This window comes from Nannospalax galili, unplaced genomic scaffold (genome assembly GCF_000622305.1).
Source record: "Nannospalax galili isolate Female #2095 unplaced genomic scaffold, S.galili_v1.0 scaffold381, whole genome shotgun sequence".
NCBI classification, from domain to species: Eukaryota; Metazoa; Chordata; class Mammalia; order Rodentia; family Spalacidae; genus Nannospalax; species Nannospalax galili.
In genome coordinates this window covers 2,269,440-2,296,542 of record NW_008347312.1, presented here as the reverse complement: position 1 = coordinate 2,296,542, position 27,103 = coordinate 2,269,440, and the positions used below count along the sequence as shown (strand labels likewise).

Below are 27,103 nucleotides of genomic sequence, written 5' to 3'. Positions count from 1 at the left end.
AGGCCAAGAAAACTCATACTAATATTTAAAAAATATATTTCTTTGATTGATTTTCACTTTAAATGTATAAGTATTATGCCTACATGTATGTAAGTGCACCCATGCTGTGCAGTGCCCACAGAGGACAGAAGAGGCTGTCAGATCCCCTGGAACTGGAGTTACGGACAGTTGTTAGCTGCTTTGTGGGTGCTGGGATTTGAACTGAGGTCCTCTGGAAGAGCAGCAAGTGTTCATAAACTCTGGGTTTTGTTGTTGCTACTTTATTATTATTATTATTATTATTTATTATTTTACATTTTATTTTGAGACTAAATCTCACTAAGTTGTCCAGTGGCTTTGAATTCACCCTTCAGCTCAGGCAGGACTTGAACTTGTAATCCTCCTGCCTTAGCTTGCTGAGTAGCTGGGATCACAGGCCAGCATCACCAGGCCCAACTTGACATAGAATTCAGCTGCATATCCTCATCCTGTTTTGTTTGCTCTAATCTCTGAAAAAAACGCTCATTTTGAACTCCCATGTGGACTAGCCCATGGCTGGAGAGACAGGAATATCTCCACAAAGCCCTTAGGAATGGAATGAAAGACTATTGGAAATGTTTGGCAGGGACATTCCTATAGAAAGTGGGTCAGACACACAGGGGCATTTCCCAACACCCATTTAGCATGTAACTTGCCATTCACCACCTCAGGGGAGACACTTAAGTCATGAGACAAAACCTGAACCTTGGCCACACGGGGAGAGGAACAAATGCCAAACAACCCTATGAGGAATCCTAATTTGTTGTTAAAAGTTTTCTGCATGTGCCCTGACTCACATCATTACATGCATCACCAGGAAGGTCACAGCTGCTATGAGACTGACTCCCCATGAGCCATGCCATCTCTAAATATTAAGAAAAGTTGAAGAGACCCCCATCAGTGACTGCAGCTTGACTTATACCCAGAGCCAAGAATTGTTCAGAAATTCCATGATCGTGGCTGTCTTAATATTTTTTTGTTTCTTTGTGGTGTTGGGGCTAGAACTCAGAGCTTGACAGACATGTCAGGCAAAGTGCTTTATCACCGAGCTACATCCCCAGCCCCTTCTATTTATAGTGTTAATCTCAAAAGCAATTGGTACATTTGTACAATGAGTTTATAAAGTATAGTCCATATCATGTAATGAAACATTTCTACTTTAGTATATTATATAACAGAAATTATGCACATGTTGTGTTTGGTATACGTGCAACACTAGACCTTTCATTGCTGAGCATGGCTCACTCAGTCCTATGAGATTTAAACAGATTGAAATTTACTTTGGTCTAATGTGAAGTATATTCGGTGTTGGAACTCTTTGAAATAGTGATACATTTCATTTTATTATTTTAATGAACAGCTATATGCTGCTAGGTGTGCATCAGGCACTATTATAAGCAGTTTGCAAATGTGATCTTATCTAGTCTTCCTAATAACATTATGAAGTAGATATTATTTCCATTTTACAGATGGTAAAATCAAGGCATTGGGAAACAAGTAGTTCTTCTTAGGTTTCACAGTTAGTAAATGGTGGGACCAGGATTTGAACCTTGGTCTCCAGCTCAATGCCAAGGTCTTCGGCGTTACTGGATTTACTGTAGGAGAATGTGCTTTTCACACATGCACTTTTATAATGTGACCTTGTCCACCCTCACCCAGAGACTGAATATATTCTATTTCTTGTTTTAATCCTATGATGCCTTTGACCAATAGAATCAAAGAAACTGATGATTCAGTATCAGTTCCAAGCGTGACCCTTAATTTCTTGGAAACTTCATTAGTTTTCTCTTGGAAATCAGTTATGGACAAGAAGTGTCACAACCCAGAAACCAACAAATCAGAAGCCTGAGCCACATGGACAAGCTTGGAAGATGAGATAATAATGATAGTTATTAGCAGTTATTATTAATTATCATTATTTGGTGGTGCTAGAGATCAGACTCAGGAGCCTTCCAGACACTAGGTAGTCATTCTACCACTGGGTGATACCACAGTCCCAAGATACTATTTAGAGAAAGAAAGAATGAAACCAAGAAAAATGAGACTTGGACATTGAGTGAAGAAGCCACGTTGGAGGTGGATCCCCCAGTCTAGTTGCCCCAACTGAAGTCAGAAGCACTAAACACCAATTGCTCAGCTAAATTCTTTCCAACTTTCCAGCCCACAAAAATCACGAGGAAAATAAATAATTGTTTTAAGCCATTAAGTATTATTTACCATCTCATCTAACTACTAGCAACTCTATTTGATTATAATTTTACAAATGAGGAAATGAAGTTATGTAACTTATGTAGCAAACAAAACAGCTCAACAGTAGACTTAGGGGTTTGAATTTTTTAAGTGCTGGGGATTAAACTGAGGGCCTTTTATGTGCCAGGAAAGTGCCTTACCACCGAGCTACTCCCTGCCAGCAGTCTAGGGCTTCAATCTGATGCCAACATTGAGATTACTTTTAAGATTTATTTTTATTTTCATTTATGTGTATGTGTGTGTGTATGTACACGTGAGTGCAGGTGCCTCTGGAGGCCAGAAAAGGATGTCAGATGCCCTGGGGCTGGAGTTACAGGCAGGTGTGAGCCACCTGATGAGAGTGTTGGGACTCGAACTCAGTCCCTTGGAAGAGCAACAAGTGCTCTTAACCACTGAGCCGTGTCTCCAGTCTCCCAAGAACTGAGATTTTTAACTACTATACAACCTTGTCTCTAACTATATTTAGCTGACTACAAGAACAAAAGGAAGCATAATTTAGGAAATGATAACTTATTCTCCTGTTGGGGATTTATGCTGGTGTAGTAAATGTCTGACTTTGCACAGTTTTGATAATTCATGACTTTGCGAGTTCCTACCCCAGTCATATATAAGTGATGGGCTACCTTTTTGTTGTCATCCAGAACAGTGTTCATATTTTCAATCCAAACAGCATCCACTGGCCCATCAAATATAATCCACTTGCGATCATCAGATAAGGAAGACGCTTGCTCCCGGAAAGCACTGGCCAGGACACCGTCTGTCCACTCATGGCTCACTGCGTCAAAGAAGCCATACAGCTGCCCCATTGTGATGGCTTTGGGGTTGATGATCTTGTACTCCACAGCAAACTCTTCCATCTGGTTGGCTGGTTAAGAAAGTCCAACCAATTACAAAGGCTCTGGTGAGACCAGACATTACACAAGAGACCACTAGCCTTGATGACTACGGAATCTAGGGAGATTCTTTATAAAATGTATGCTCCGTCCTTATAAATATTGGGCTATCTGGATGGATTAAGCCTTAACTTGTCGGACTCTAAGAACCATTAAGTTCTCACCATACCTTCTTCTGAGTCTTATTCCAAATTAGGCAAATGTCAGATTCAAGACTAAAGAACTCTGACTTGGCCTAAAAGAATCCAACCATTCCGGAAAAATGACGTCTTTTCATCAGCTCTCCTTATATGTACCTGGTATCACAGCCCCCTGAGAACCCTGGCTTTGGCCTGGGATGAGAAAACTGCTGCCTGGTAAAAAGATTCTGGAAAACAATCATTACTTTTCTCTATCTGAATGGCTATGATAGTTCCACAATCTTTGTCTGAACTGCTCAATAAGTGACATTTACGCTCAAGAAACATACAGTACTGTAGTATAAGGATCCAATTGGAATATTCAGGCTGATGGTGGTGCAGTATGCTTATTTAATGACATCCTTGTCTCATTTTAAAATTATTTTCACTGTAGCAAAATATGCCTGACACATAATGCTCAGTCATAACCCCTAGGGAGTGGACAATGGCAGCAGGTGCAACCACATCACCCTGCAGCTATCACCTTCAGGACTTTACGTCATCACACATGATCTTTCAAATAAGGAACCGGTGTGCACGAGCCCTGCTCCAAATCAAAAACTATTTCTACAAAATACGGAGGCAAAGACCATGGTATAGGCTATTTTCTCTTCAATTTCTTTTCTTTTCTTTTTTTTACTCCTCTTCCTTTTTTTACATGTATGTGTGTCTGTTTGTGTGAATATATGCCACTTGCATGAAGGGCCCAAGGAAACCAGAAGAAGATATCAGTTCCCCTCGAATTGGAGTTGCAGACACTTGTGAGCAGCTTGATGTGGGTGCTGGGAACTGAACTCAGGTACTCTGCAAGAGCAGCAAGCACTCTTAACCACTGAGCCATCTCCCCAGCCCCTTAATTGCATTCAAACACAGAAACTAACTATTACTGTATTTAAATTTGAAATGTCCAAGGTAGTTATTAAGAAGAGTACATTAATCCTCAAAGAAAAATCACAAAAATCCAACAGCAATTTGTCATCAAAGAAACCAATTTTACCAGGGTGTGGCAGTAAGGACCTGTAATCTCAGTAGCTGGGAGACTGAAGTAGGCAAATCATGAGTTTGAGGCCAGCCTGGGCTAGAATAGCGAGATGCTATTTCAGTATGTAGATAAATAGAAAGAAAATCCCAAAACAAATAAGAAGGTAAATAAATAAGGAAAAGAAACATTTATTATTATTTTTTTTTTTTGAGACAGGGTCTCCCTGTAGCTCCAGCTGGCCTGGAACTCACTATGTAGACCAGGTTGGCCTTGAACTCACAGAGATCCACCTGCCTCTGCCTCGAGTTCTGGGATGAAAGGAGGCTGGCCAAGAAAACAATTAAAAAATATTTTGTTTATTATTATGTATATGAGTGTATTGCCTGCATGTATGTAAGTGCACATGTATTGTGCACTACCTTTAGAGGTCAGAAGAGGGCATCAGAATCCCCTGGAACTGGAGTTACGGAGTGTTCTTAGCTACCACGTGGGTGCTGGGAATTGAACTCTGTCCTCTGCAAGAGCAGCCAGTGCTTTTAATTGCTGAGTCATCTCTCCAGCCTCAACCAAGAAAACAATTTTAATTGAGGTGCTTATATAAACAATCCTGCTTTTTAAAACTACAGGTTTTCATGTCACATAGAAACAAAGGGATAAAACCCTCCAACCTGCTCATTTGGCAGTAAGACATATCTTCCATTTGTTGAGTTGGGGCCACATATTTACTACATAATCTAATTCTCAAAACAATGCCATTCATTTTAGATCTGGAGAAACAGGGAAGAAAGGTTAAGTCATTTGCTTGTCTGAGTGTGATTCCAAAATTGGAAGGGCAGGAGGCAGGCAAGAGGGGGGGATGAAAAACAGGAAAGGAAAGGATGGTCGGAGAAGGCAGGAGCATATGGGAAGAAAACAAGGAAGAGGAAGGAGCATGGCAACAGTTTGGGTTTGCTTTTAACTAATTTTGTTTAAGCCAATGACAGGAGTTCCTCTCTGGGAGATCATTGGGGGAAGCCACTTTTGAGCATCTGGCAATGTCACTCCAGTCCTTGTGGAATACACAGAAAGTCCCTATTATAGACCCCTCTCTCTGACCCTTCATTTCCCGCCTGCAGATATTTGTGTCCTGTGTTCTGTTTCTAGCTCTGACATCACCATCCCAGGTTGGAAAATCATTCCGCCCGGCATAGTCTCCAGAAAGCCAGCCAACTGCATAGCCAGTGCCCTCCCTGGAAGCCAGAGGTATTGCTTCTAATGTTCTATAGGAATTTTACCTGCATGTAAATCACCCAGAGCTGCAGCCAGCACTTTATAAGCAGAAGTCTTGCCTCCCATCGGGTCTCCGACAATCATGTAGCCATGTCTTACCAGCATCATCTCATAGATCTAGGAAGAAATGTCATACAGGGAGTTAATAATGGCACACCTCCCTACACAGAGAGTGAGAAGTCAATGGGAAATGAGGGTCAGAAAGGGATTCTTCTCAGACACTTCTAACTAGTGAGCTCAGTCCTTTCTCAGTGGTCTATTGTTTAAATATATTTTGGTTAAATACAGATATGTCTTAGATTGCTTAAAAAAATGGGGGCACTGTTTGTTCTTTACCTGTCTATATGTTCAAGATCACATGATTGCTCAAATAATGCCATTTAATCTACACAGGTATCATTAACTGTCTTTTGTACTTGAGAACTGAGCCTAAGTTAAGGAACTTGCCTGAGCTCTCAGTAATGGAGATAGAACTCAGACATCAGACACAGGGAAGCCTGACCTCAATGCTGTTCATCTTTTCATCAAACTACTGTCATTTCTTTCCTAAAAAGCTTTAAATGAGGGCCAGCGAGAGGGCTTGAAGGTAAAGTGCTTGCCTTGCAAACCTGATGACCTGATTTCCATCCCTGGAACCCACAGTGGAAGGAGAGAACTGACTCCCAAAAGTTGTCTTTTGGCTTCCACACCAGCACTGTGGCACATGCACCGTGGCACATGCATGCCTGCACACACACACACTAAATAAATAATAAATTATCAAGCTTTAAACAATCTGGGTATGGTAGTACACACTTTTAAGCCTAGCACTTGGGAGGCAGAGGCAGGTAGATCTCTGTGAGATAGAGGCCTGGTCTACATAGAGAGTTCCAGGCCAGTTGGGGATATATGAGAACCATATAAATAAATAGATTAAATAAATAAATAAATAATAAAGCTTTAAATGACATGTAGTGTTTGTACATATTTTCAGGTACACTATAATCATTCAATACATTTTCATGATGTATATTGATCAAGTTAGAGTAATTACCTTTTCTATCTCATCAAACATTGATAATTTTTATGAACTCCTAGAGACAAAAAATCAATTGTAGGTCAGTAGAGGCAGGAAGGTGAGTGAGGAGGAGGGATGGAGAGCTTAGATTACTGGTACCAGGAAATGTTAGGTAACAAAAATTGCCTCTAGTGTTCTATAGTGCAGTACAGTAACTATAGTTTGCAATAACTCACTTTTAAAAAATAAATGCGTATATTTATATATACACTCATGTACAATAATTTATTATATATGACATTGACTTTTAAGGAGGAAGAGGAGGGTTGGAGAGATGGGTCAGTGGTTAAGAGCACTGGCTGCTCTTGTAGAGGAGCTGGCACCCACCTGGTAGCTAACAGCCATTCATAACTCCAGCTCCAGGAGATTCAACACCCTCTTCTGACCTCCAAGGGCATTGCATGACATGAGTGCACTTACATACATGCAGACATAACATTCATGCACATAAAATAAAAATAATTTTTTTTTAAAAAAAAGAAGAGGTACTCACCAGTGAAACTTCCTGTACAACAGAGTGTGATACACACAGAAAGTTACAACTGGCCAACTTTTAAAGAATAAGAGACTGTAGAGTACGTATCTCTGGATAGTACTCCTATATTGAACCTCACCCATCCATAGCTCAGGAATCACTGCAGAGGAGAGGGTAGAAAGATTGTGAGACCCAGTGCTGGTTCGTGAACACAGGGAAGCAGAGGCTTTCAGGTCACTGGAAGCTTGCACATGTGAACTTGTGGCAATGGTGCATCAAGCACAGGACCTATGCCAACTGAACTAAACAAGGGCCAAGAGGAGGAGAGAAATGGGTGGTGGGCTGGCCCTAGACTGTGAACTACTGGAGTCTGATTGCTATTGCTATTGAGAGTATGCCTTACTTATGATCTCTGGATGGGCTGACTGGACTCCAGTGGATGGATTTACACTGAGGGGCACCTGGGTTCAGATGCTTGGCTGGATAGGACTTAACATGTATGGCAAAATGCATGAGGTCCAGTGGGGGGATGAGGGGCATGGATGGGGGAGGGGGACAAAATTTGATTGAAACCTGTTGTATGGGATTACAAAAGCTCAATAAAACATTTTTTTAATTCCAAAAAAACCCTAAGAGGAAATGGTGATCATTTTAGCAAGTTGTATTTCTATTGGAAATTTCTGTTTTAGAGATCTAATTACTATTCTGACCTGACTAGTGTCTCAGTTGATGAAATATATTTTCTGAGCCAGACTCCCTACTGTAAGATATCAATAACATTTCATGTAATTTTAGCCGCTACCTTTAAGTATCAACAGCTGTTTTGATAGAAGTCCACTTTTCAAATTTCCCGATCCTTCCCTTCTGGTAGCTCCTAATAGCTGAAATACAAATACTCTGGACATTTGTAGTTATGTGGAATCTTGTGGGTATTTTTCCTCCGCTTTAGAATATGAGCCCCTTAGTGAAAAGAGATACATGAAGCCTTTTATTTCAAAAATCAAGGTCTCATTATTTTTCACCTTGGAGGTGAGCAATGAGGAGAGTCGATGGAGGTAGTGACAACAGGGGTTGGCAGAGAAGAGACAAATGTCAGTCAGCAAATATTTACTAAACATCTGCTCCATGACAGACACTGTTCTAGGTGATGTGGATGGAGCAGGGAGCAAAACAGTAAATTCCCCAACCAACAAGAAGTCTTTATGCTCAAGTAGGTTTGAAAGACATTTCAGAGTGAACAGAGGTGAATGGTGTTAACCACATACCATAAATAAGAAGAGGGAGAAGGGCATCAGTGACTCAGTGGCCTCTCATCTTCCCACTGTCATATCCTGAAAATGACTATGCAGATGCCAACACACAAAATTCTAGGAACCTCATTTTTGAAGATATAATCTCATTTCTGAAAATGATAATTAAGCTATATAGAAGTGCACCTGCAGGTCTTAAATCACTTTGAGATATATTAAAAAGCAAGCTGGATGGATGAGTGGATATATGCTTAGATGGACACATAGGTGGATGGTTAGGAGAATGGATGATGATGGATGATTGGATGATGAAGCAAGTATTAGAAATGTTCATTATAAAATCCAAGTGGACATGTGGATTTTCCAATTTTTGAATGTTTCAAATATGTTTTTGGTCGTTTTGAGACAGGGTCTCCCTGTAGCCCCAGCTGTCCTGGAACTCACTATGTAGAGCAGGCTGGCCTTGAACTCACAGAGATCTGCCTACCTCTGCCTCCCAAGTGCTGGGATTAAAGGCGTGCGCCACCACACCTGCTGTTTTAAATATTTTATAATAAAATATCAGAAATGAAAGTCCATATCCAATTAAAAGGATAGTTCATCTGTAAAGTTCATTGGTAAATTGTGGCTCAATACTAGATTTAATCATGGAAAAAATTAGCTCACTTTGGGAGAAAAATCCTTACTTTCACAGCAAGGCAGTCTGATCTCAGAGTCTGAAGACCTTGGTCCTACCTTGGTCCTTTACTTCAATAAACAGCATGGCTTTGGGAGATAGTAAAGCTGATAATGCTGACGATGACTGAGGAGATGGTACAAATATAGCACTCTATATCTAGTACTTTCCATACATGTTCTCTCAAATTTTATTGGGAAGATTTTACTCCTTCCATTAAATTTTTTTTAAAATTTTGTTTTTCTTTTCTGTGTGTGAGTGTTTTGCTTGCATGTATGTAATTGCACCCATGTTGTGCAATGCCTGTGGAGGTCAGAAGAAGATAGACGATCTCCTGGAACTGGAGTTAGGAATGGTCATTAGCTACCATGTAGGTGCTAGGATTCAAATCTGGATCTTCTGCAAGAGCAGCCAGTGCTCCTTCCAGCCCAACTCCTTCCATTTTTGTAGATGCAGAAACCAAAGCTCAGAGAAGTGAAATAATTTTCCTCAAATCTCACAGGAGAGTCTAACAGGAATATGATTTGAACCTGGGTCTGTATTAATTCCAAATTTGGTTCTTCTCTACACTTCAGTGTTTCTACAAAGGCTCGACTAGATGGTATTTATGATCTCTCATAGCGCTGACCTGTGATTTTGAAAAAAAAAAAGTGTACTTGGGGCTTATTTCATTGAATTTATCATTGTAAGTTGGCTTTAAATAACAGTGATCCAAGGACAGAACACTGAGATTAGCTTCATGGAGGTTCTCAAAGATCAGGGCTGTATAGACATTTGTGATTTCTCTGTTTGATGTCCCTTTGGCCTACTGATAATACAATCCTAATTTCCCCACTAGAACCCAACACCTGCAGTTTAACTGATGTGACTTGGGTGGGGTTGGTTTTATCTCTACGTGGTTATGGTTCAGGTCTTATCTCTGTAATTAGTTCAGATTTGGCCACATGAGTTTATCAGAACCATCTAAAACTAACTTTGAGGTGTGTGTGTGTGGGGGGGTGTATGTATGTGTACATATGCATGAACAAGCATGTGGAAGCCAGAAACTGGCACTGGGTGTCTTCCTCTATTGCTCTCCATCTTACTTTTTGAGACAAGATCTCTTCACTGAACCTGGAGCTCTCTGACCTAGGCTGGCTACTTAAGGAGCTCCAGGGATCTGCCTCTCTCTGTCCCTCTCCCCCGAGTACTAATGTTACAGATGAGGGCTGCCAGGCCTGGCTTTTATGTGGATGCTAGGGACCAAAACTCAGTCCTCATGTTTGCACAGGAGCAGTTCACCCACTGAGCCATCTTCTCAGCCCCAACTTTGAGGCTTTTTGATGGAACCACTTAAAGAAGAATACTTTTTCTTTGGGGTTTGAGCCTGGGACAAAATAAATCTGAGGCTTCTGGGCTGAGGTAGAGGGAGGGTTCTGAGAATGAAGCTTAAAAACAGGGAGCAGGGTAGGGCTCACAGATGAAAGCTACATCCTGATGACATTTGCCTAGAAACCTAGATCCTGCTATGCCCCAGGCCAACACATTCCTTTGCACTTCAAATTAGGTGACAGAGTAAATTCCTTTAAGAGGGTTAGGGCACACAGTCTCCAAAGGCTCTTTTCCCAAGGAAAATGGCTATAGGAAGTGTGTTGGAATTTATTTTACTTTGTTGTTGTTAGGTTTGTTTGTTTGTTTGTTTTTTAGTTTTCTGAGATAGTGTCTTCCCATGTAGTCCGGGCTAGCCTGGGAACTTGCTATGTAGACAAGACTGGCCTCGTGTTAGAATTAAAGGCATGTACCACAAGGCTGCTGTTTTTAAACAGAATCTGACTATTACTGGCTATATCTGACTATTACTCAGGATATCCCTGCCTCAGCTTCCTGAGTGCTGAATTACACATGTACCATCACATACCTGGCTAAAATGTTGGATTTTTAAAAAATATTTTATTTATTAATGTGTATGAGTGTATTGCCTGCATGTGTGTAAGTACACCCATGTCATGCAGTGCCCACGGAGGTCAGAAGAAGGTATCAAATCCCTAGAGTTACAGATGGTTGTTAACTACTGTGTGGGTGCTGGGAATCGAACCTGGGTCCTCTGAAAGAGCAGTCAGTGCTTTTAACTGCTGAGTCATCTCACTAGCCTTAAAATGTTGGATTTTTAGCTTCATCTTGTAGAAACAAAAACCCGAAGGCACAACAGATTAAGTGATCTTTTAGCTCTCTCTACTCAGGCTCCTCTGGTTGGTCCAGTTCCCATCTGCCATAAGTCTTTCTAGTTCCTGACTCCAGCAGACAGTAGAGCAGATACATTCCCATTTAGGTACAAGGAACTAACCTGGATAATTTTTTCAATAAACCAAGGCACTGGCTGGAGTTTCATCTTTCTGATGTTGTCATTTATTGCTTCCAGAAAAACTTCATAGTCTGGCTTTGGAAGAACAACTCCAGGAAACAAATCTGAGATAATTCCCTGTCAAACAAGAATTCAAGAGAGAATGGAAAGGATGAAGTATAAGATATACTAGCTCACCTTTCTCCTAAAATGAGATCTACAGAAGGAAGAAATATCAGAAAATTTGCAAAGCTCATTTTTTTTTCTGGATCCAAGCTTCCTGAAAAGTACAAATGCTAAGTCATAATTTCCTCCCCAGATAATTTTAGAAGTCAGTAAACATTTAGCAAGTTCATAGTGTTGTTTTCTAATCATTGTGTTAAGGATCAACAACATAAATAATTTCTATTTTCATAGCGCTCAAAGTATATAAGGAAGATGGGCATTACATTAGTTACAAAAGGAAACTATCCACACCACAGTGCCAGCCCTCAAGAGGCAGAAACAGGCAGATCTTTGTGAGATCAAGGCCAGAGTGGTCTACATAGTGAGTTCCAGGCCAGTTGAGACTGGGGAGACCCTGTCAAAAACAAAACAAACAAAATAAAAACAACTATCCAAATCCAACAGCAAATATTATCCTTTTAGTTAAAATATTTGTATTAAAATTTGGGGCTAGATAGGTATTTTGTTTATTACCATTTATTAACATGGGGGGGTGGACAAAAGGTATGGTGGGACTAGGGAGATGGTTTAGTCAATAAAGTGCTTGCCATCAGCACCCACATAAAAATCCAGATGGGAAGGCAGAGGCAAATGGATCCCTGGAGCTCGCTGGTCAACTATCTAGCCAAATCACTGAGTTCCAGCTTCAATAAGAGATCCTGCCTCAAAAGAATAAGGCGGAGAGCAATCAAGGAAGATACCTGAGGTTAACCTCTGGTCTCTATACTACACACACACCCACACCCACACCCCCCACACCCCCCACACCCAGTAGTCTGAAGTGAATCCCAGTCACAGGAGTGAAAGGTGGGAAAGACTGGGCACAGAAGTGATGCAGTCATCGAGCTCACGAAGACATCTCCAAGGTTCCTTCCAGAACCTTCATCTTGTTAGCTGTCATGTTCAGGTCTATGTTCCAGCTCAACTTTTTTTTCTGAGGGTCTTCTTGCTCTGTAGCACAAGTTGACCTCAAACTCCCGATCCTCCTGCCAAATACCCTCAGTGCCAGAATTACAGCCCCCACACACTCAGTGGCTGGAATGAAAAAGGGTGTAAGAAGGTAGACGGGAGGAGGTACTTAAGGAAATATATCTCCTGAAAGAAACCTTGGCTAATGACCCAAGCCAGCATACCTGAAACAGGGGGACATCTTGAGCCAAGAACTTGGCCAGGTTGACATCAAGCAGGGCCCGGAGCAGCAAAACGCTTTCATTCTCTTCCGGGTACTTGAGTTTCAGGTTGCCTGCTGCTGTGAGCACAGACTTGACCGCCCTCATGCCATAGTCATAGTGATGCTGGGAGGAGAGCTGCTCCGAGCACAGGCGGTAGGTCACGACAATCTTCTGGGCAAGGCTGTGCAAGGGCAAAGACACGTCAGCAGGCCTTTGTTCCAGCCTCTTCTGAAACTAGGTTTGCCCATGGACTTGGTGAACAAGTCGTATCATTTGCAAGTCTTTTAACGGAATCACCATAACATGATAGCATTAAGGAAACAGCTCTCAAAGAGAAGACGAAGAAAAGTAAGCACATATATAACACAGTATGACTATGAAATTACATTATATGTTTTCATGTGTATCTATGAATATATGTGTACACGTGTACACACACAAAAGTTTGGAATAATGCATCAAACGATTAACTGTATTAATCTCTGGAGAGTGGGACCTAGTTTATTGAGGGGAAATCTACCTTTCCCACTTCTGTGACATTACCATTTTGTTCCATATCTGTTTTGCTTTTGAATTCAAGAAAGCTACTTCAAAAGGTAATCTATACAGCACACAACACATATATACTCATGTACACACCTAGTTCTTAGTTTTTTTGGAAACACAGCTAGAACCACATTTCTTAGACTGCTGTACGTGCTACTGTCATGTGGAAGGTGAGTAAAAGTGACATATGCCAGGCTCAAGGCTGCTTCAAAAAAACCTCCATGAGACTTTCCATTCCATGCTGTAAGTGTCCTGGGTTCCTGACCCATTCCATGGGGACCAGAAACATCTATTTCGGATTTTGAGTGAGCAAAAAGCAAAGTTTTGTCACGCTAATCCACTGGTATTTGGGTATCAGGGTTACCGTAACTAATGCACTTAGGCACATTGCCCTTGTGATGATCCCTTTTATAAAATAGATTTATTTTTAAAACAAAAGACTTCATGTTGTTCACAAAGCACAGGGTTCTGCATTAGGTAGCCAACTCAAAAAAGGCTTGCTAATTGAATAATAAGTAAATTGAATGCTCAATCAATGTGATCTAGGTCTACCATAGAAAAATAAATTAAACCTCATAGCAAGGGGGAAAGTCTCTTGGCTTGGGAAGAATGATATAGTCTGTGAAAAATTCTCTTTGGTTACAAATAAGGATACTTATATAGTTACCTGTAGAGATATTTGTTGTAGCAATGTCAACAACAAAGAAATCAATTGATTCCTTGAAAGACAAAGTGAAATTTGGACTGATTCAATACAAGTCATTTTGCAATGATAATTCATAACACTTAGTGCATGTTCTGTATATGTGTACATGTACATGTAAAGACACTGATTTGTGTGGGCTAGATGGCTCTATGGTTAAGAGCACTTACTGCTCTTCCAGGAGATCCAGGTTCAATTCCCAGCACCCACATGGTGTCTAACAACCATCCTTAACTCAAACTCCAAGGTATCTGATGTCTTCTGGTCTTCATAGGCACCATGTGTACTTATATACAAGTAGGCAGAACACTCATACACATAAAGTAAAAATAAATAAAATATTTTTTAAAAAAGACAGTGGGGCTGGAAAGATGGTTCAGAGGGCTCTTGCAGAGGGCCCCAATTCAGTTCCCAGCACCCATATGGTGACTAACAACTTTCTGAAACTTACGTTAAGGGAATTGGAAGCCCTTTTCAGGCCTCTGCAGGCATTGCACACACAGGTGCACTTACATACATGCAAGCAAAACAGTCCTATACATAAATAAAAATCAATCAATCAAAAAAATATAGTGATCTGTGTGTGTCTTAGAAAATGAAGAAGTATCAGGCATGGTGACACATGCCTTTAATCATAGCACTCAGGAGGAAGAGGCAGGTGGATCTTTGTGAGATGGAGGCCAGCCTGGTCTACATAGCAAGTTCCAGGCCAGATGGGGCTACAGGGAGACCCTGTCTCAAAAAAAACCAAAAAAAAAAAAAGTGCTTGAATGAGAAATAACCCCATTGATTGGAATTAATAAATGTTATAATGCTAGCAGTTTAGTTAAATTAATTAACACTCAATCTTTCTCTTTAGCTTTGTTTCATATGGTCTTCAGTCTTGTCTTAAGTCACTTAGTAATGTAGGGGTAGAAGTGTTTGAGGGGTGGGAAGGATATGAGCGGCTCTTTAATAGTGTCTGGGTTTAAATAAGTAAAAACAAGACATTTTCATGGGTACCTGGGCCCACTCAGGAATGGCATCTCGACCGAAGCCAGGGTTATATATTCTCAGATTAGCCACTAAAAGGAAGACAGTTTCTTGGGTTTTTATTCTTTTTTTCCTCTAATGATCTATGTGCCCTTAACACCATCACACAAGAAAGCTACTCTTTACCACATTTGGAACACACTGGAAAACATAAGCAACATACCTCCTGGAATCCAGAAACCCCATAGAGTAGAGGGAGATTTCTCCAATGAGTGCATAATCTGGCACCATCATGGCCACTGTCCGGAATAAGGCCTGGAAAAGAAATAAGCAGTTAGAACCTGAACACACACAGTGAACCCTTGGGGGAGGCACAGCTATAGAGACAGAGGGATAGCATGAACATCCAGTCCACTCCAGTAGCAATCAAGGGAAGGAGGATCAGAGGATAAGTTAACACAGACAGACAACCCCTGTATCGACTCTGCCCAAGTACATGCATTAGGTCCCTCAGTAAGGAAGGACCTAGGTGCTCGTTTCCCAACTGCGCCTCCTTCTATGTCAAATAAGGATAGCTCATAGCATCAGTCAGCTGTTGGAGCTTCCCAGTCTTCAGTATGGACATCAGATGCCATTTAGAAATGCAAGACCAGTATGTACCACTAGAATTCTGAAATCAGGCAAGACAGGAGTTGGTTCTTATTCTGCTACAGATTAGTTGTGGGCAAGTTATATAATTCTAGACCTCAGTCTTTTAATGTCAATATGGACTAAGAACACTAGCTCTTCATAGAAATATCATAAGAACACATGGTACAGCATAAGCAAAGTGCTCACAAACACATGTAGCCTATAGTACTCAAGGACCATCAGCTATTGCATTATCCTATACCTTAGAGACGAAGGGACTTGCCTGACTCTCACAGTTAGTTAGAAGTAGAGTCAAGACTAGAACCCAGGCTTCCTCGCACCCTTGCTTCCTATTTGTGTAATGTCTGTCTCATGAAAGTTGCTTGTGAAGGTCTAACATGATTGTTGGCTAGGATGAGTGCAAAGGCTGCTTATAACAACTGGATGGTAAAGAAAAGAAAACTGTAGGTCCAAATTCTACTTTGACACTCACTGGCCTATGTTAACATAGGGGGAGGATGGATCTCCTTGCTTCTTTTCTACTCTGAGCATGAAGAAATGGTCTGTCTGAATAAAATTCCAGGACGCTAATCACAATGCATTTCTAGCAGGTAGAGGACCAGGTACTAAAGTCAGTGATGTGGATGTGGCTGCATCTCTCTTATTACCCTCCATCTAAGGGAATGGAACTGGTAAAGAAGCAGGCCTGGAAGTCTGGAAGTCTCTCCCTGGACACTCTTTTCATCCAACTGGGTGGCAGATGTTCTTTCCATAGAAGACCTAACCCTTTGGATTTTTGCCTTCATGAAAGCAGCATGCCAAGGTATCTAGAGCCATCTTCCCTTGAAGAGAGCCTAGTGTTCTATCTCTGTCTCTCTCTGTCTCTCTCTCTGTCTCTCTGTCTCTCTCTCTCTGTCTCTCTCCTCTTTTTTCACTCTCGCCCCCTTTCTGAGGCACCTTCCTTCCTTCACTGTTGCTACAGAACAGTGGTTGTAGCTCAGGCCAGATCAGCACTAGGCACTGGGTACAAATTTATATTCTTGCTTTCACTCTAGTTGGTTGGAACAACATGCTTTAGAATGGAAGTGACCTGGGGGCTTTATCATCTTACTAATAAAGGAGAAGGCCCCTTCTGGTTCAGTTTTGGTTTGCCAGAATTCTCTGCATTAAAATTTGGTGCTCTCTTATAAGTAGGTCAACTTGTTTGACCTTCAGTAATATTTTTCTTTTTGTGATGAACCAGGATGTAAAAATTAGATGGTTTCATGTAACAGTTCTAAATTTCCATCCTGTGACAACCCCTATTTGGCAATAGTAGGTGGAGCTAATAGTTGGCTGTTGCCTTGGCATCCACCAGTCTCTACCATGCCTGTCTGACCTCTGCAGACAATAGAAACAATGACCCTTACTGTAACATTTATTGCTTCTCATTTGCCACTGTTTTTTTTTTTCTTTTATGTATTTCCCATCAGTATGAGACCTTGTTGGGAAGGTGGTTGTGTTCTCGTACCAAGTGTGATCTTATTACTATTGTCACTCCAGTATTCCTTCTCAGAGCTGAGAAATGTCATCTGTTCCTACTGTTGGGCTTATCCATGAGCTCTTCAGAGCATACTTTTAGAAGTTTCCATTCTACAAAGTACATCCATGATATATAAGTGAATGCTGATGGTTACCTTGAGGTTATCTGGCAGCTCAGCCCTGCCAGCATAGCCAGGGTTCATGGTGATGAAGACAGCACAGGTTGGGTTCAGCAAGAGCTCGGTGCCTCCAAAGTTGAACGTCTTCATCTTCCGGATAACGGCTTGCTGAATGCTGAGAATCTGTTGGGCTACCACTGACAATACTTCCACCTGTGGTGAGGATGCCTGGCTGAGGTACGCTCTGCCAGGGTCTCCCCTCATGCAGGAGGAAACAACCCCATCACCTAAGAATCAGACCTTCATGCTCAAAGTTAGGGGCATGATTTGGAACTTTGGCAAAGGAAAATTAAGTGTGTGTGTGTGTGTGTGTGTGTGTGTGTGTGTGTGTGTGTAGGAAGTTTCCATAGTATTTTATCTTTCATAGTGCTTGGCATATAAGAGGCATTCAAAGCATGCTTACATTTCTGACTTCCATTCTCTATTCAAATACAATAAATTGCCCACTGTTTTGTAATGTGCCTTTTCTCCCACTGTTAACTTCTCTCATATTTTATGTGCTTCATTTTACTTTTATAGGATTTTAACAATCTGAGAGATAACTTCTTATTCATCTTTGTATCATGAACTTATGCACAGTTGCTGACATGCAGTAGTTTCATGAGTTGAATGAGTCAATGAATGAATGATTATGATAGGGAAGTTAGACATAGTTGCTGACATGCAGTAGTTTCATGAGTTGAATGAGTCAATGAATGAATGGAATGAATGATTATGATAGGGAAGTTAGACGTGTGTTTAAAATGTACATGCTGTCTCCTTGTGGCTGTTTATGTTTAGTATATTAAGTGCCTACTTCATACAAGGACTGTAGAGAAGACATAAGGCTCTGTTCTTAAGAGTTGAGAGCCCAGAAAACAGCACCTTCATGTCTAATCTCTTTGTTCTAGAAGCAGTTACCTCAATCCTGTTGAATTCATCAAAACAGGCCCATGCTCCAGCTTGGGCCAGTCCCTTGAAGAACTTCCCCATGGCTTTGTAATCCAAACCATCAGAGCAGTTGAAGACCACACACTGGAAAGAGGGAGGATTCAGGATGGATTCCATCACACCTGAATTATCAGCATGGTAAGTCAGGGATGGGGCTCCTCTCTAGTTCTACTAAGTGAGCTAGGGCCCTGGCCCTGCTCTGCCTGTTAAGCTAAACCATCTTGAATTTCAGGCTCATTTCCTAGATAAGGGTCCAGAGAGGGGTAGGAAGAGGGAACGGAGGTAGATGGCATTTCCCTACCTGCTTGGCCAAGGCTTTAGCCAGGTCTTTGGTGGTTTCTGTCTTGCCTGTTCCAGCTGGACCCTCTGGAGCACCTCCAAGGTTCAGTTTCAAGGCTCCCATTAGGGTCCTAGAGGGACAAAAGCAAGAACTCAGTGACAAGAAAGAAACTGGCTTTTATTTGAGTTGTGAAACAGTCAAAAAATTTCCCCCATTATATGATCAATACTTCATCATTGTAAGAATAAATCTTTTATTTAACATTTTAATCTCGGAGTCTAGTACAATGCTCAGTGCATGGTAGCATCCATACATATCTGTCTGAATGAGTGACTGAATGAGTAACAGGATACTTGGTGGATACTCCAACTTCACATTCCAAAGACCAATAATGCTGACAGAATGGAAATAATAATAATATGTCTCTGAGTAGATGAACTCTTGAGTTTAGAAACCGTATTTTGATTCCGTTTACATCTTCAGCAAAAAACATGTGGCCGGTGTAAGATAAATGTTAAAAATGAATAGTGTGTTGGGGCTAAGAAATGGCTCAGTGGTTAAGAGCACTCACTGCTCTTGCAGAGGATCCTGGTTCAATTCCCAGCACCCAAATTGTGGCTACCAACCGTCCTTAATTCCAGTTCCAAGGGAATCCAAAGCCCTCTTCTGACCTCCGTGGCATTGCATGACATGAGTACACTCACATACATGTAGGCAATACACTCATACACATAAAATAAAAATAATAAATAAAATGTTTATAAAAAGTGAATGGTGTGGTAACTGGCCTCACAGTTCTTGAAGTAAGTCTTTATAACTCCAGAGACACAATAACTTGTTATTTTCTGAACTAGTTTCCCACAGCCCTAATTAGATTTAGGGTTTGCTAATGTCATACGTGGTGCATAGGGAAGTTCGAGACATAGCTATTCACAAGGACTGTAGCTAAAAAAGAGTGTGGTATTCAGGAGTTTTTGATAAATGAGTAGATTACAGTAGCTCCTGCCACAGGGGTCAAATAAGTAATTATGCAAGATGGTGGATGTTTGCTCTACTGTCCCAATCATCCTACCGTGCATGTAGCATGATGAGTGTCTTAACACTATGTAGGAAAAGTTATTTTCAAAAGGAAATTGAATAATGAATAGAATGAGTGAATGATGAATTAAAATCACAGAATGCAGAAAACAAGGGATTGATAATAAATGGGTAAACGAATTGAACAATTCTAGAAAGACGTACAAATGGCCAAAAAAAATTAATCACAAATGCTCAGCGTCTTTAGTCATCAAGGAGTACAAATCAAAACTACACTGTAATTTCATCTCACCTCAGTCAAAATGGCTACCATCAAGAAATGAAGCAACAACACACACTGGTAAGGACGTGGGGTGGTGAGGAAGGGACGCTTATACACTGTTGGCAGGAATTCGCAGCCACTGTGGAAATCAGTATGGAGGTTCCTCAAAAAACTAAAAATAGAACTGCTAGCCCGACTTGTGGTACATGCCTTTAATCCAAGCTCTTGGGAAGCAGAGGCAGGTGGACCTCTGTGAGTTTGAGGCCAGCCTGGTCTACATGGAGAGTTCCAGTCCAGCTGGGGTTACAGGGAGACCCTGTCTCAAAAAGACAAAAAAAAAAAAAAAGATTTTTAGAACTGCTATATAATCTAGCTGTATTATTGCTGGGTATGTACTTGAAGGAATCTAGGACCACAAACCTCAGAGATACCTGAAATTCTATGTTTACTGTGACACTACTTACTAAGAGGAAGATATAGAAACAGACTAGGTGTCTCCCAATGGATGAATAAAGAAAAAAATATGGAATTTTATTCAGCCATAAAGAATGAAAGTTTGTAATTTGTAGAAAAATGAATGGAACTGGAGATCATGTTAAGCAAAATGAGTCAGAATCAGAAAGATAAGTATCACATTTTCTCTCATATGTGGAATTTAGATTTGAAAAAAAAAGAGACATTAAAGTAGAAAAGAGACTGTTTAGGAAGAGGAAAGGGACCAGCAGAGGTATGTAGGGGAACTAGACAGGGTGCCATAAATATATACTTGTGTATATACTTGTATGAAAATGTTATACTTTTTATTGTTTTTCTATAATTAATATATGCTAATTAAATAAAACATGATGCAAGGCATGGTGGTACATGCCTTTAATCCTAGTACTTGGGAGATTGAAGCCAGCCTGGTCTACGTAGTGAGTTTCAGGTCAGTTAGGGCTACAGGGAGACCCTGTCTCAAGAAAACAAAAACACCCCAAAAACAAAAACAAAAGGGGAAACAAAAAGAAAACACATGACTGAGGGATTTAAAGGGGGAGAAAACACTTGGAGACATTATTTTTATAGTCTAAGAGTTTTCACTCTAAAGAAAACTGCAAAAGCAAAGAAACATTGGAAAGTTAACAAAATACAGGGATCTAGTGTTATGAATTCTAAGGAAAGTGGCAACGTGCTTTGCAGACTGAAGAAAAACTGTGACTCTCCATCAGACTGGCTGGCAGAGCTTGGAGATGCCTGTCCTGGGTTCTTGTTTTCTTGCAGTGCTGGGAACGGAACCAGGACCTTGCCTGGCTGCTAGTCAAGTGCCCTCCCACTGAGCCACAACCCCACTCTCCTTGTCTGGGTTTTTGACCTGCCTGATCTACCTTGTGGCTGTGGGATCTTGATTCCATTTTGTTCTAGTCGACTCTACTTTTGCTTCACCCTGTGCATCCCCCAGGTGCTCCCTTACTCTCAGTAACCACAACATGGAGGGTGCAGAACCCCCACATCCAGCTGCACTTGCAGTTCTAGGAAGTTTAGTTTCTACAATACTGTGAAATTTATTTTTGAGAAAACTTGTCTCTGTTTAACTGAAACTTTTTGTTATCTGGCCTCCCCCTGCTATGATGTAATTCTGGGTTTGGCTTGAGACTTTGGGGTTGAGAGTTCTTTCTGGAGTTAGCCTGCTTTCAACCTCAGGCTAATGAAGAACTCTTAATTTGGTCATCATTGTGTGGCATTCCTCTGCAACTCATTTTGGGTATAACAATCTCCAGGCACCATGTTGAATCTTGCTACTGCTAAACATTCTATGTCTTAAAAAATTTATTTATCATATGTGAACACGTTATGCCCACATGTATGTAAGTGCATCCATGTCATGCAAAGTCTGCAGAGGCCAGAAGAGAGCATCAGATTACCTAGAACTGAAGGTTTGGATAGTTGTTAGCCATCATGTGGGTGCTGGGATTCAAACCCGGGTCTTCTGCAAGAGCAGCCAGTGCCTTACCACTACGCCATCTCTCAAGCCCTTAAACTCTCTACTTAGGTGCCATGTAACTGCCATGCTCATGCACCAATGTTCTGCTAACTAGTTGCACTAGGATTCCTATGGGGTTCCCATTCTCAGCCATTTCTATAGCAACATGTGGACTACGGGCAAAATTATGAAATGTGAGACTAAAATGCAGAGGGTGCAGAACCCAGGACACCCTCCTTCCCGGTGCCTTTTCTCTCTGGAGTTCTCTGCTCACCTATGAAGCTGGGGGCTCCAGAGTTTACCTGTAGCAGCGGTCAGTGAGGGGTGTGATCACCAGCCGGGGGGAGTTGCCCAGGTACTCATAGCCATACAAAACTTCCGTGGTTATCATCTGCACATGTACATCCTTTTCCTGCCAGTAGTATCGCAGTTGTGAAATCCACTGGAAATCATTTAGATCAGAGATCCCATCCTTGGCTAACTTGGCCACCACGTCCCGGGCTATTGGGACACCATGGAGAGAGACACAAATGCAGAGCCATTAGAATTTCCCATCCGCAAAGATTCCTCAGGCAGGGTGCTAGCCAGGCCACCCCTCAGTCTCCACACTGCTGTGGGTGCTACCACCCCCTGTGCCTATGCCAGCAGCAGCTCTCTCAAACTGGCTTTTGCTTTCTCCCAAGGGGCAAGGAAGAAGGTCTGCTATATTGCTTTCTCTCAGGAGTGATACTGCATGTGCATGTGCTGAAATCAGCTTGCCTCGTGTAATGGTCAACATTGATGTCCAACTTGAGCAGGTCTAGACTTATCAAAGAGACAAGCCTCTGGGCATGCCTGTAAGGGATTATGTAGATTAGGTTAACTGAAGTGGGAAGAATCACATTGTGAGCAGCACCCTTCCCTGGGCTGAGGTACTGGAATGAATAGAAAGAAGGTGGGGGCTGGAGAAATGGTTCAGTGGTGAAGATCACGTCTTATTCTTACAGAAGATGAGTTCAGTTCCCAGTATCCATATGACAGCTAACAACCATCTGTAACCTCAGTTCCAGGGGATCGGATGCCCTCTTTTGGCCTCCATGGGCATTGCACACATAAGGTGCACTTACATATGTGCAGGCGAAACACACATAAATACAAATCCATTTTTTTTAGATAAAAAGGAAGGAGAAAGCTGGCAGAGCCACAGCATTGGTCACTCTGTGCTTTGTGGCTGTGGATGCAATATGACCAGTAGCCTCAAGCAGCTGCTATGGTCCCTTCCTTACTATGATGGACCGAATCCTCACTGTGAGGCAAAAAACACGTCCTCTCTTAAGTACCTTCTGTCAGGTATTTTGTTGTAGCAAGAAAGAAAGTAACTAATACACATGAGTTCAAATTCTAATTCTACCATTACTGGTTTTGTGACTTTGGAAAAGCTAATCAACTTCTCTGTCTCTTAGTTGGGAAATCTATAAAATAGAAATAACATAGTACCCACCTTGAATCACCTGGAATGGTTATTAAGAAGACTAAGAGGGAGACAGAGAACTGTCCAACATATAAAATATTATGTAAGTTTTACTTTGTGTTACTATTCTCAAATTCATGGGAGTGGGTATGGGACCGATCCAGAGGATTTGCAATGCAGTGGCCCTGAATGCTTTCACATCCCCAGTATGACTTTGTGATGCTGTTCCAGGTTTCTAGGAAATCACAGGACAATGAAACCAGCTCGACAGCATAGGAAAGTTTCCCATGAAGCCATGGTTAGAAGCATTTTTCTACTCAGGGGTCTCAGGAACCAGCTGGGAAGTGCCTTTTTGGTTTTCCTTCTTTCTTTCAGAGTGTAGCAATAACTTTTATAATATGGACATACTCTGGACAAATGAATTTTACCTAACCCTGTGTGCTAGATAACTTCAGTTGTCAACTTGACAAATCTGGGAAGAGGGGACCTCAACTGCAAATATCCCCTATTGATTGGCCTGTGGATATGTCTGTGGGGCATTTTCTTGATTGCTGTGTGATATGGGAGGGTCCAAGCACACTGTGGGGATCCCTAGGGTAGGCTGTCCTGAGTTGTGTAAGAAAGCAGGCTGAGCACAGGTCAGAGAGTGAGTAGTGTTTCTCCATGGTCTTCGCTTGAGTTCCTGCCTCCAGGTTCCTGCTTGAGCTCCTACCCTGGCTTCCCTTGATAAAAATAAACCCTTTCCTCCCCAAATTAGATTTCATCAGTGCTCAAGCTTTTATTTTTATTCATTTATTTTTGTTTTATGTGCAATGAGTGTTTTGCCTGCATGCAAGTAAGTGCACCACATGCATGCAATGCCTGGGCAGGCCAGAAGAAGACAAAGAATCCCTTAGAACAGGAGTTACAGATGGTTGTTAGCTGCCCTGAAGGTGCTAGGAACAGGACCCAGGTCCTCTGCAGGAGCATCCAGTGTGCTTAACTGCTGAGCCATCTCCTTTCCAGTCTCTGGTCAGTGTTTTCTCATAGCAATAGAAAGCTAACAAGTACACCTTGAAATCAAAAAGTTAATCTTATCTTAGCTTGTTTATAATGCAGACAAGTTCACTCAGCCATGTGCTCCTCTTGTGACCTGGGCATATGGCTTTATCCCTCATGATCTTTCCTTGCCCTGGACCCAAATTATTGTATGAGTGTGCGTGCGTGCGTGTGTGCGTGCGTGCGTGTGTGTGTTTAAATATCAAGGGATACAAACAGCACTTATTTCATTGAAAGCAATGAGAAAAACTGGTAACATCCGTTTGTGGTTGTGTGAGTGACAGGAGTCAAAATGGCCATAATCCTCAGATAAGAGTCAGGCTTTTACTTCCCCATTCATTCTGCATATACTGTTTCAATAAAAGAAAGAGTGAGCCCTTTGTTCCAGAGCATGGTTTTGAGAGAATTCTAAAGGAACAGGTTCTCAGCAATTCAGGCTTGTTCTTGGCTTAAAATGGATGCTAAGAGTCAGGCTGCTTTTCAGACATAGCTATGATGTGACATCACACAATAAACACTGCATCAGAGGATCATGAAACTAACTTCCTTTTCTCACAGTGATGATCCCTGAACTTGAAGAGTAGACATAGGATTATGGAAACCATTAATTAGCTTTTAGGCACTCATAGGATGTTTAGGATTTCTGAAATGTATGGGTACAAAGGGACACTTGTTCAAGTCCACTGACTTTTGAGGGAGATGTCTTCATGACAGAAAAATCCAAAGCCCTTAAGAGAAGAATCCATGAAAAAGATTATGCTAGCAGCTCTTCCTTCCTTCCTGGGGAATTTAATGCCCCTTCAGTTTCTTGAGAGCACCTGTGGGGTGGTGATGGGGAGTAGGGTCTGTGTGAGGGACTGACTTGGAGTTGCCCTTACCCTGCAGTGTGCATGCCCATGTGCACACACACTTATGTTTGTGAATGCAGCCACTCTGGGGGACTTTGGTACTTAATCATGTCTGTATTCATTGTCCCTCCCAGGTGGCTCTGTGACCAGTTGAGGACTAGATTCTCCCTCCTTGTTCCCTGATTTTATGTTAATCTCTCTGGATGAAATCATACTGAAATGAGCATTAGCCTCAAGGGAAAAGATGCTATGACACACCAGTTACCTGGTATGTGAGCAAGAGAGATACTGTTCCCAGGCAACCAGCCTGGTCCAGTGCTGGTTTCCTTGGTGATGATGGAGTGGGGGTGGTTTGTTTCACATAAAGACCCCAGCTCTTCCTCCTCCTCTTCCTCTTTTCTTTTTGTTTAAAGATGAGCCGGAAGGCATTATCTCTCACCCTGCCTCACCGCTGCCCACTTCCAGTCTCCTGGATTGGAGGCAGACAGAGCAGCCTCTGCCACCTCCAAACAGGTGCCTCTCAGCAAGTCAGTTACCTATCTAGCAGCTGGTTCTTAATGCTGGGAAATGTATGTGAGATAATGTAAACTAAGCACAAGGTTCAGCTCCTGGTACATGTTCAAAATCATTAGCTGTGGTTAACCCAAGGAAATCATTCATAAAGTTGGTGCCTCTAAGTAATGGCTTTCATCTCACTAAGAGCCTAGCTTAGAGAGTTCTTGTGAGTAGGCTGGTGATGGGAGAGGGAAATGTCATGTGGAGATACATGGAGGCTTTGGATTGGCTTCACCTTACCCCTCTTCTTATTCTCAGATGGACCAGGAAGCTCTGCACAATGAAGTTTAGGAGAACTGAGAGACATGCCCAGCTGGCACTCCTGGACAGTTAGCAATACCAGGAGTCTCTGTGCTTACCATGGACATCGATGACAGTCAGGGCCCCAAGAGTGAGCCGAGCTCCACTGCTCAGGTTCCCTCGAACCAGCTCCACAATCTCCGCAATCTGGTTATTGCTCTTTTTAAGAAAATCCTGCCCAGGGTACAGGAAGAGATACTCAGTTAAAGTGGATTCTCCTCTAGCCAACCCCATCTCAGGAACTGACATCATCCTCCATCTGCTGGCCTGTACCAAACTCAAGGATGTCATTCCTCAAAAATGTCCTTTCCTTCACCCCATACATTAACGTCAAGATGAGTCATATTGTGCTCACTGAAAGAGGCCACACAATTCTACTTTATTTTTATAATACAGTAGGAAAGGCAAAACTATGGGGGAGGAAACATGCAACTGCTAGACGTTTGGCATAGAGAACAGCCGACTTCCAAGTAGGTAAAGGCATTTTTGAGTGGTGTGGAACTGTTCTGTATCCTAAATGTGATTTCATTTTCATGAATGAATTTATCAAAACTCAGAATTATGGGCTACAATGGTTAAATTTTACTGAATATGAATTATATAGTAAGCCTGAATTTGAAAAAAACAAAAAGAAACTTTCTCAAATTAAAGGAAACAAAAGAACTTGGACATGGTGATCTGTACCTAAAATCCCAGCACCTGGGGCTGAGGCAGGAGGAGCATGGCCTGGGCTACATAGCAAAATCCTATCTGATTTAAAAGAGGGAAGGGGAGGAGGAAGAGAAGGAGGAAGAAGAGGAGGAGGAGGAGGAGGAAGAGGAAGAGGAAGAGGAGGAAGAAGAGGAAACAAAATGCATTATGTAACCCTGGATTGGATCCGGACTAGTAAAAACTTAGATATTTAATAGGGTAATTGACTAAATTTAAATTAGCCAACTTAATTTGGGTAACCCCTTCAGAGGATGGCTTGATAAGAATAGGAGGTAGGAATTGGCTAGGCAGTTAGGGTAAAAAGGCTCCAAAAGAAAAATAAACAGTTTCTTGGCTAAAACTCACAATGTCCTTGGGCCTCTTAGCAACATACTCCATTCCAAAGGCCAAAAATGTTGAAAATATTTGGGAGCT

At 41.7% G+C, this 27,103-nt stretch overlaps 1 protein-coding gene across 1 annotated transcript in view; it reads right to left on the bottom strand.

The window, feature by feature from the left end:
- The window catches only part of Dnah3 (dynein axonemal heavy chain 3), a 232,141-nt gene that overhangs the window by 110,783 nt on the left and 94,255 nt on the right, over nucleotides 1-27,103 (bottom strand). Inside the window, exons 28-37 of the mRNA XM_029568678.1 lie at nucleotides 26,038-26,152; nucleotides 22,090-22,288; nucleotides 18,549-18,657; nucleotides 18,218-18,331; nucleotides 17,294-17,470; nucleotides 15,211-15,302; nucleotides 12,728-12,947; nucleotides 11,373-11,507; nucleotides 5,597-5,708; nucleotides 2,892-3,133 (exon numbers count right to left, since the gene is read on the bottom strand). Of these exons, the coding sequence (XP_029424538.1) occupies nucleotides 2,892-3,133; nucleotides 5,597-5,708; nucleotides 11,373-11,507; nucleotides 12,728-12,947; nucleotides 15,211-15,302; nucleotides 17,294-17,470; nucleotides 18,218-18,331; nucleotides 18,549-18,657; nucleotides 22,090-22,288; nucleotides 26,038-26,152 (1,515 nt within the window). The remainder of the gene's footprint in view (nucleotides 1-2,891; nucleotides 3,134-5,596; nucleotides 5,709-11,372; nucleotides 11,508-12,727; nucleotides 12,948-15,210; nucleotides 15,303-17,293; nucleotides 17,471-18,217; nucleotides 18,332-18,548; nucleotides 18,658-22,089; nucleotides 22,289-26,037; nucleotides 26,153-27,103) is intronic.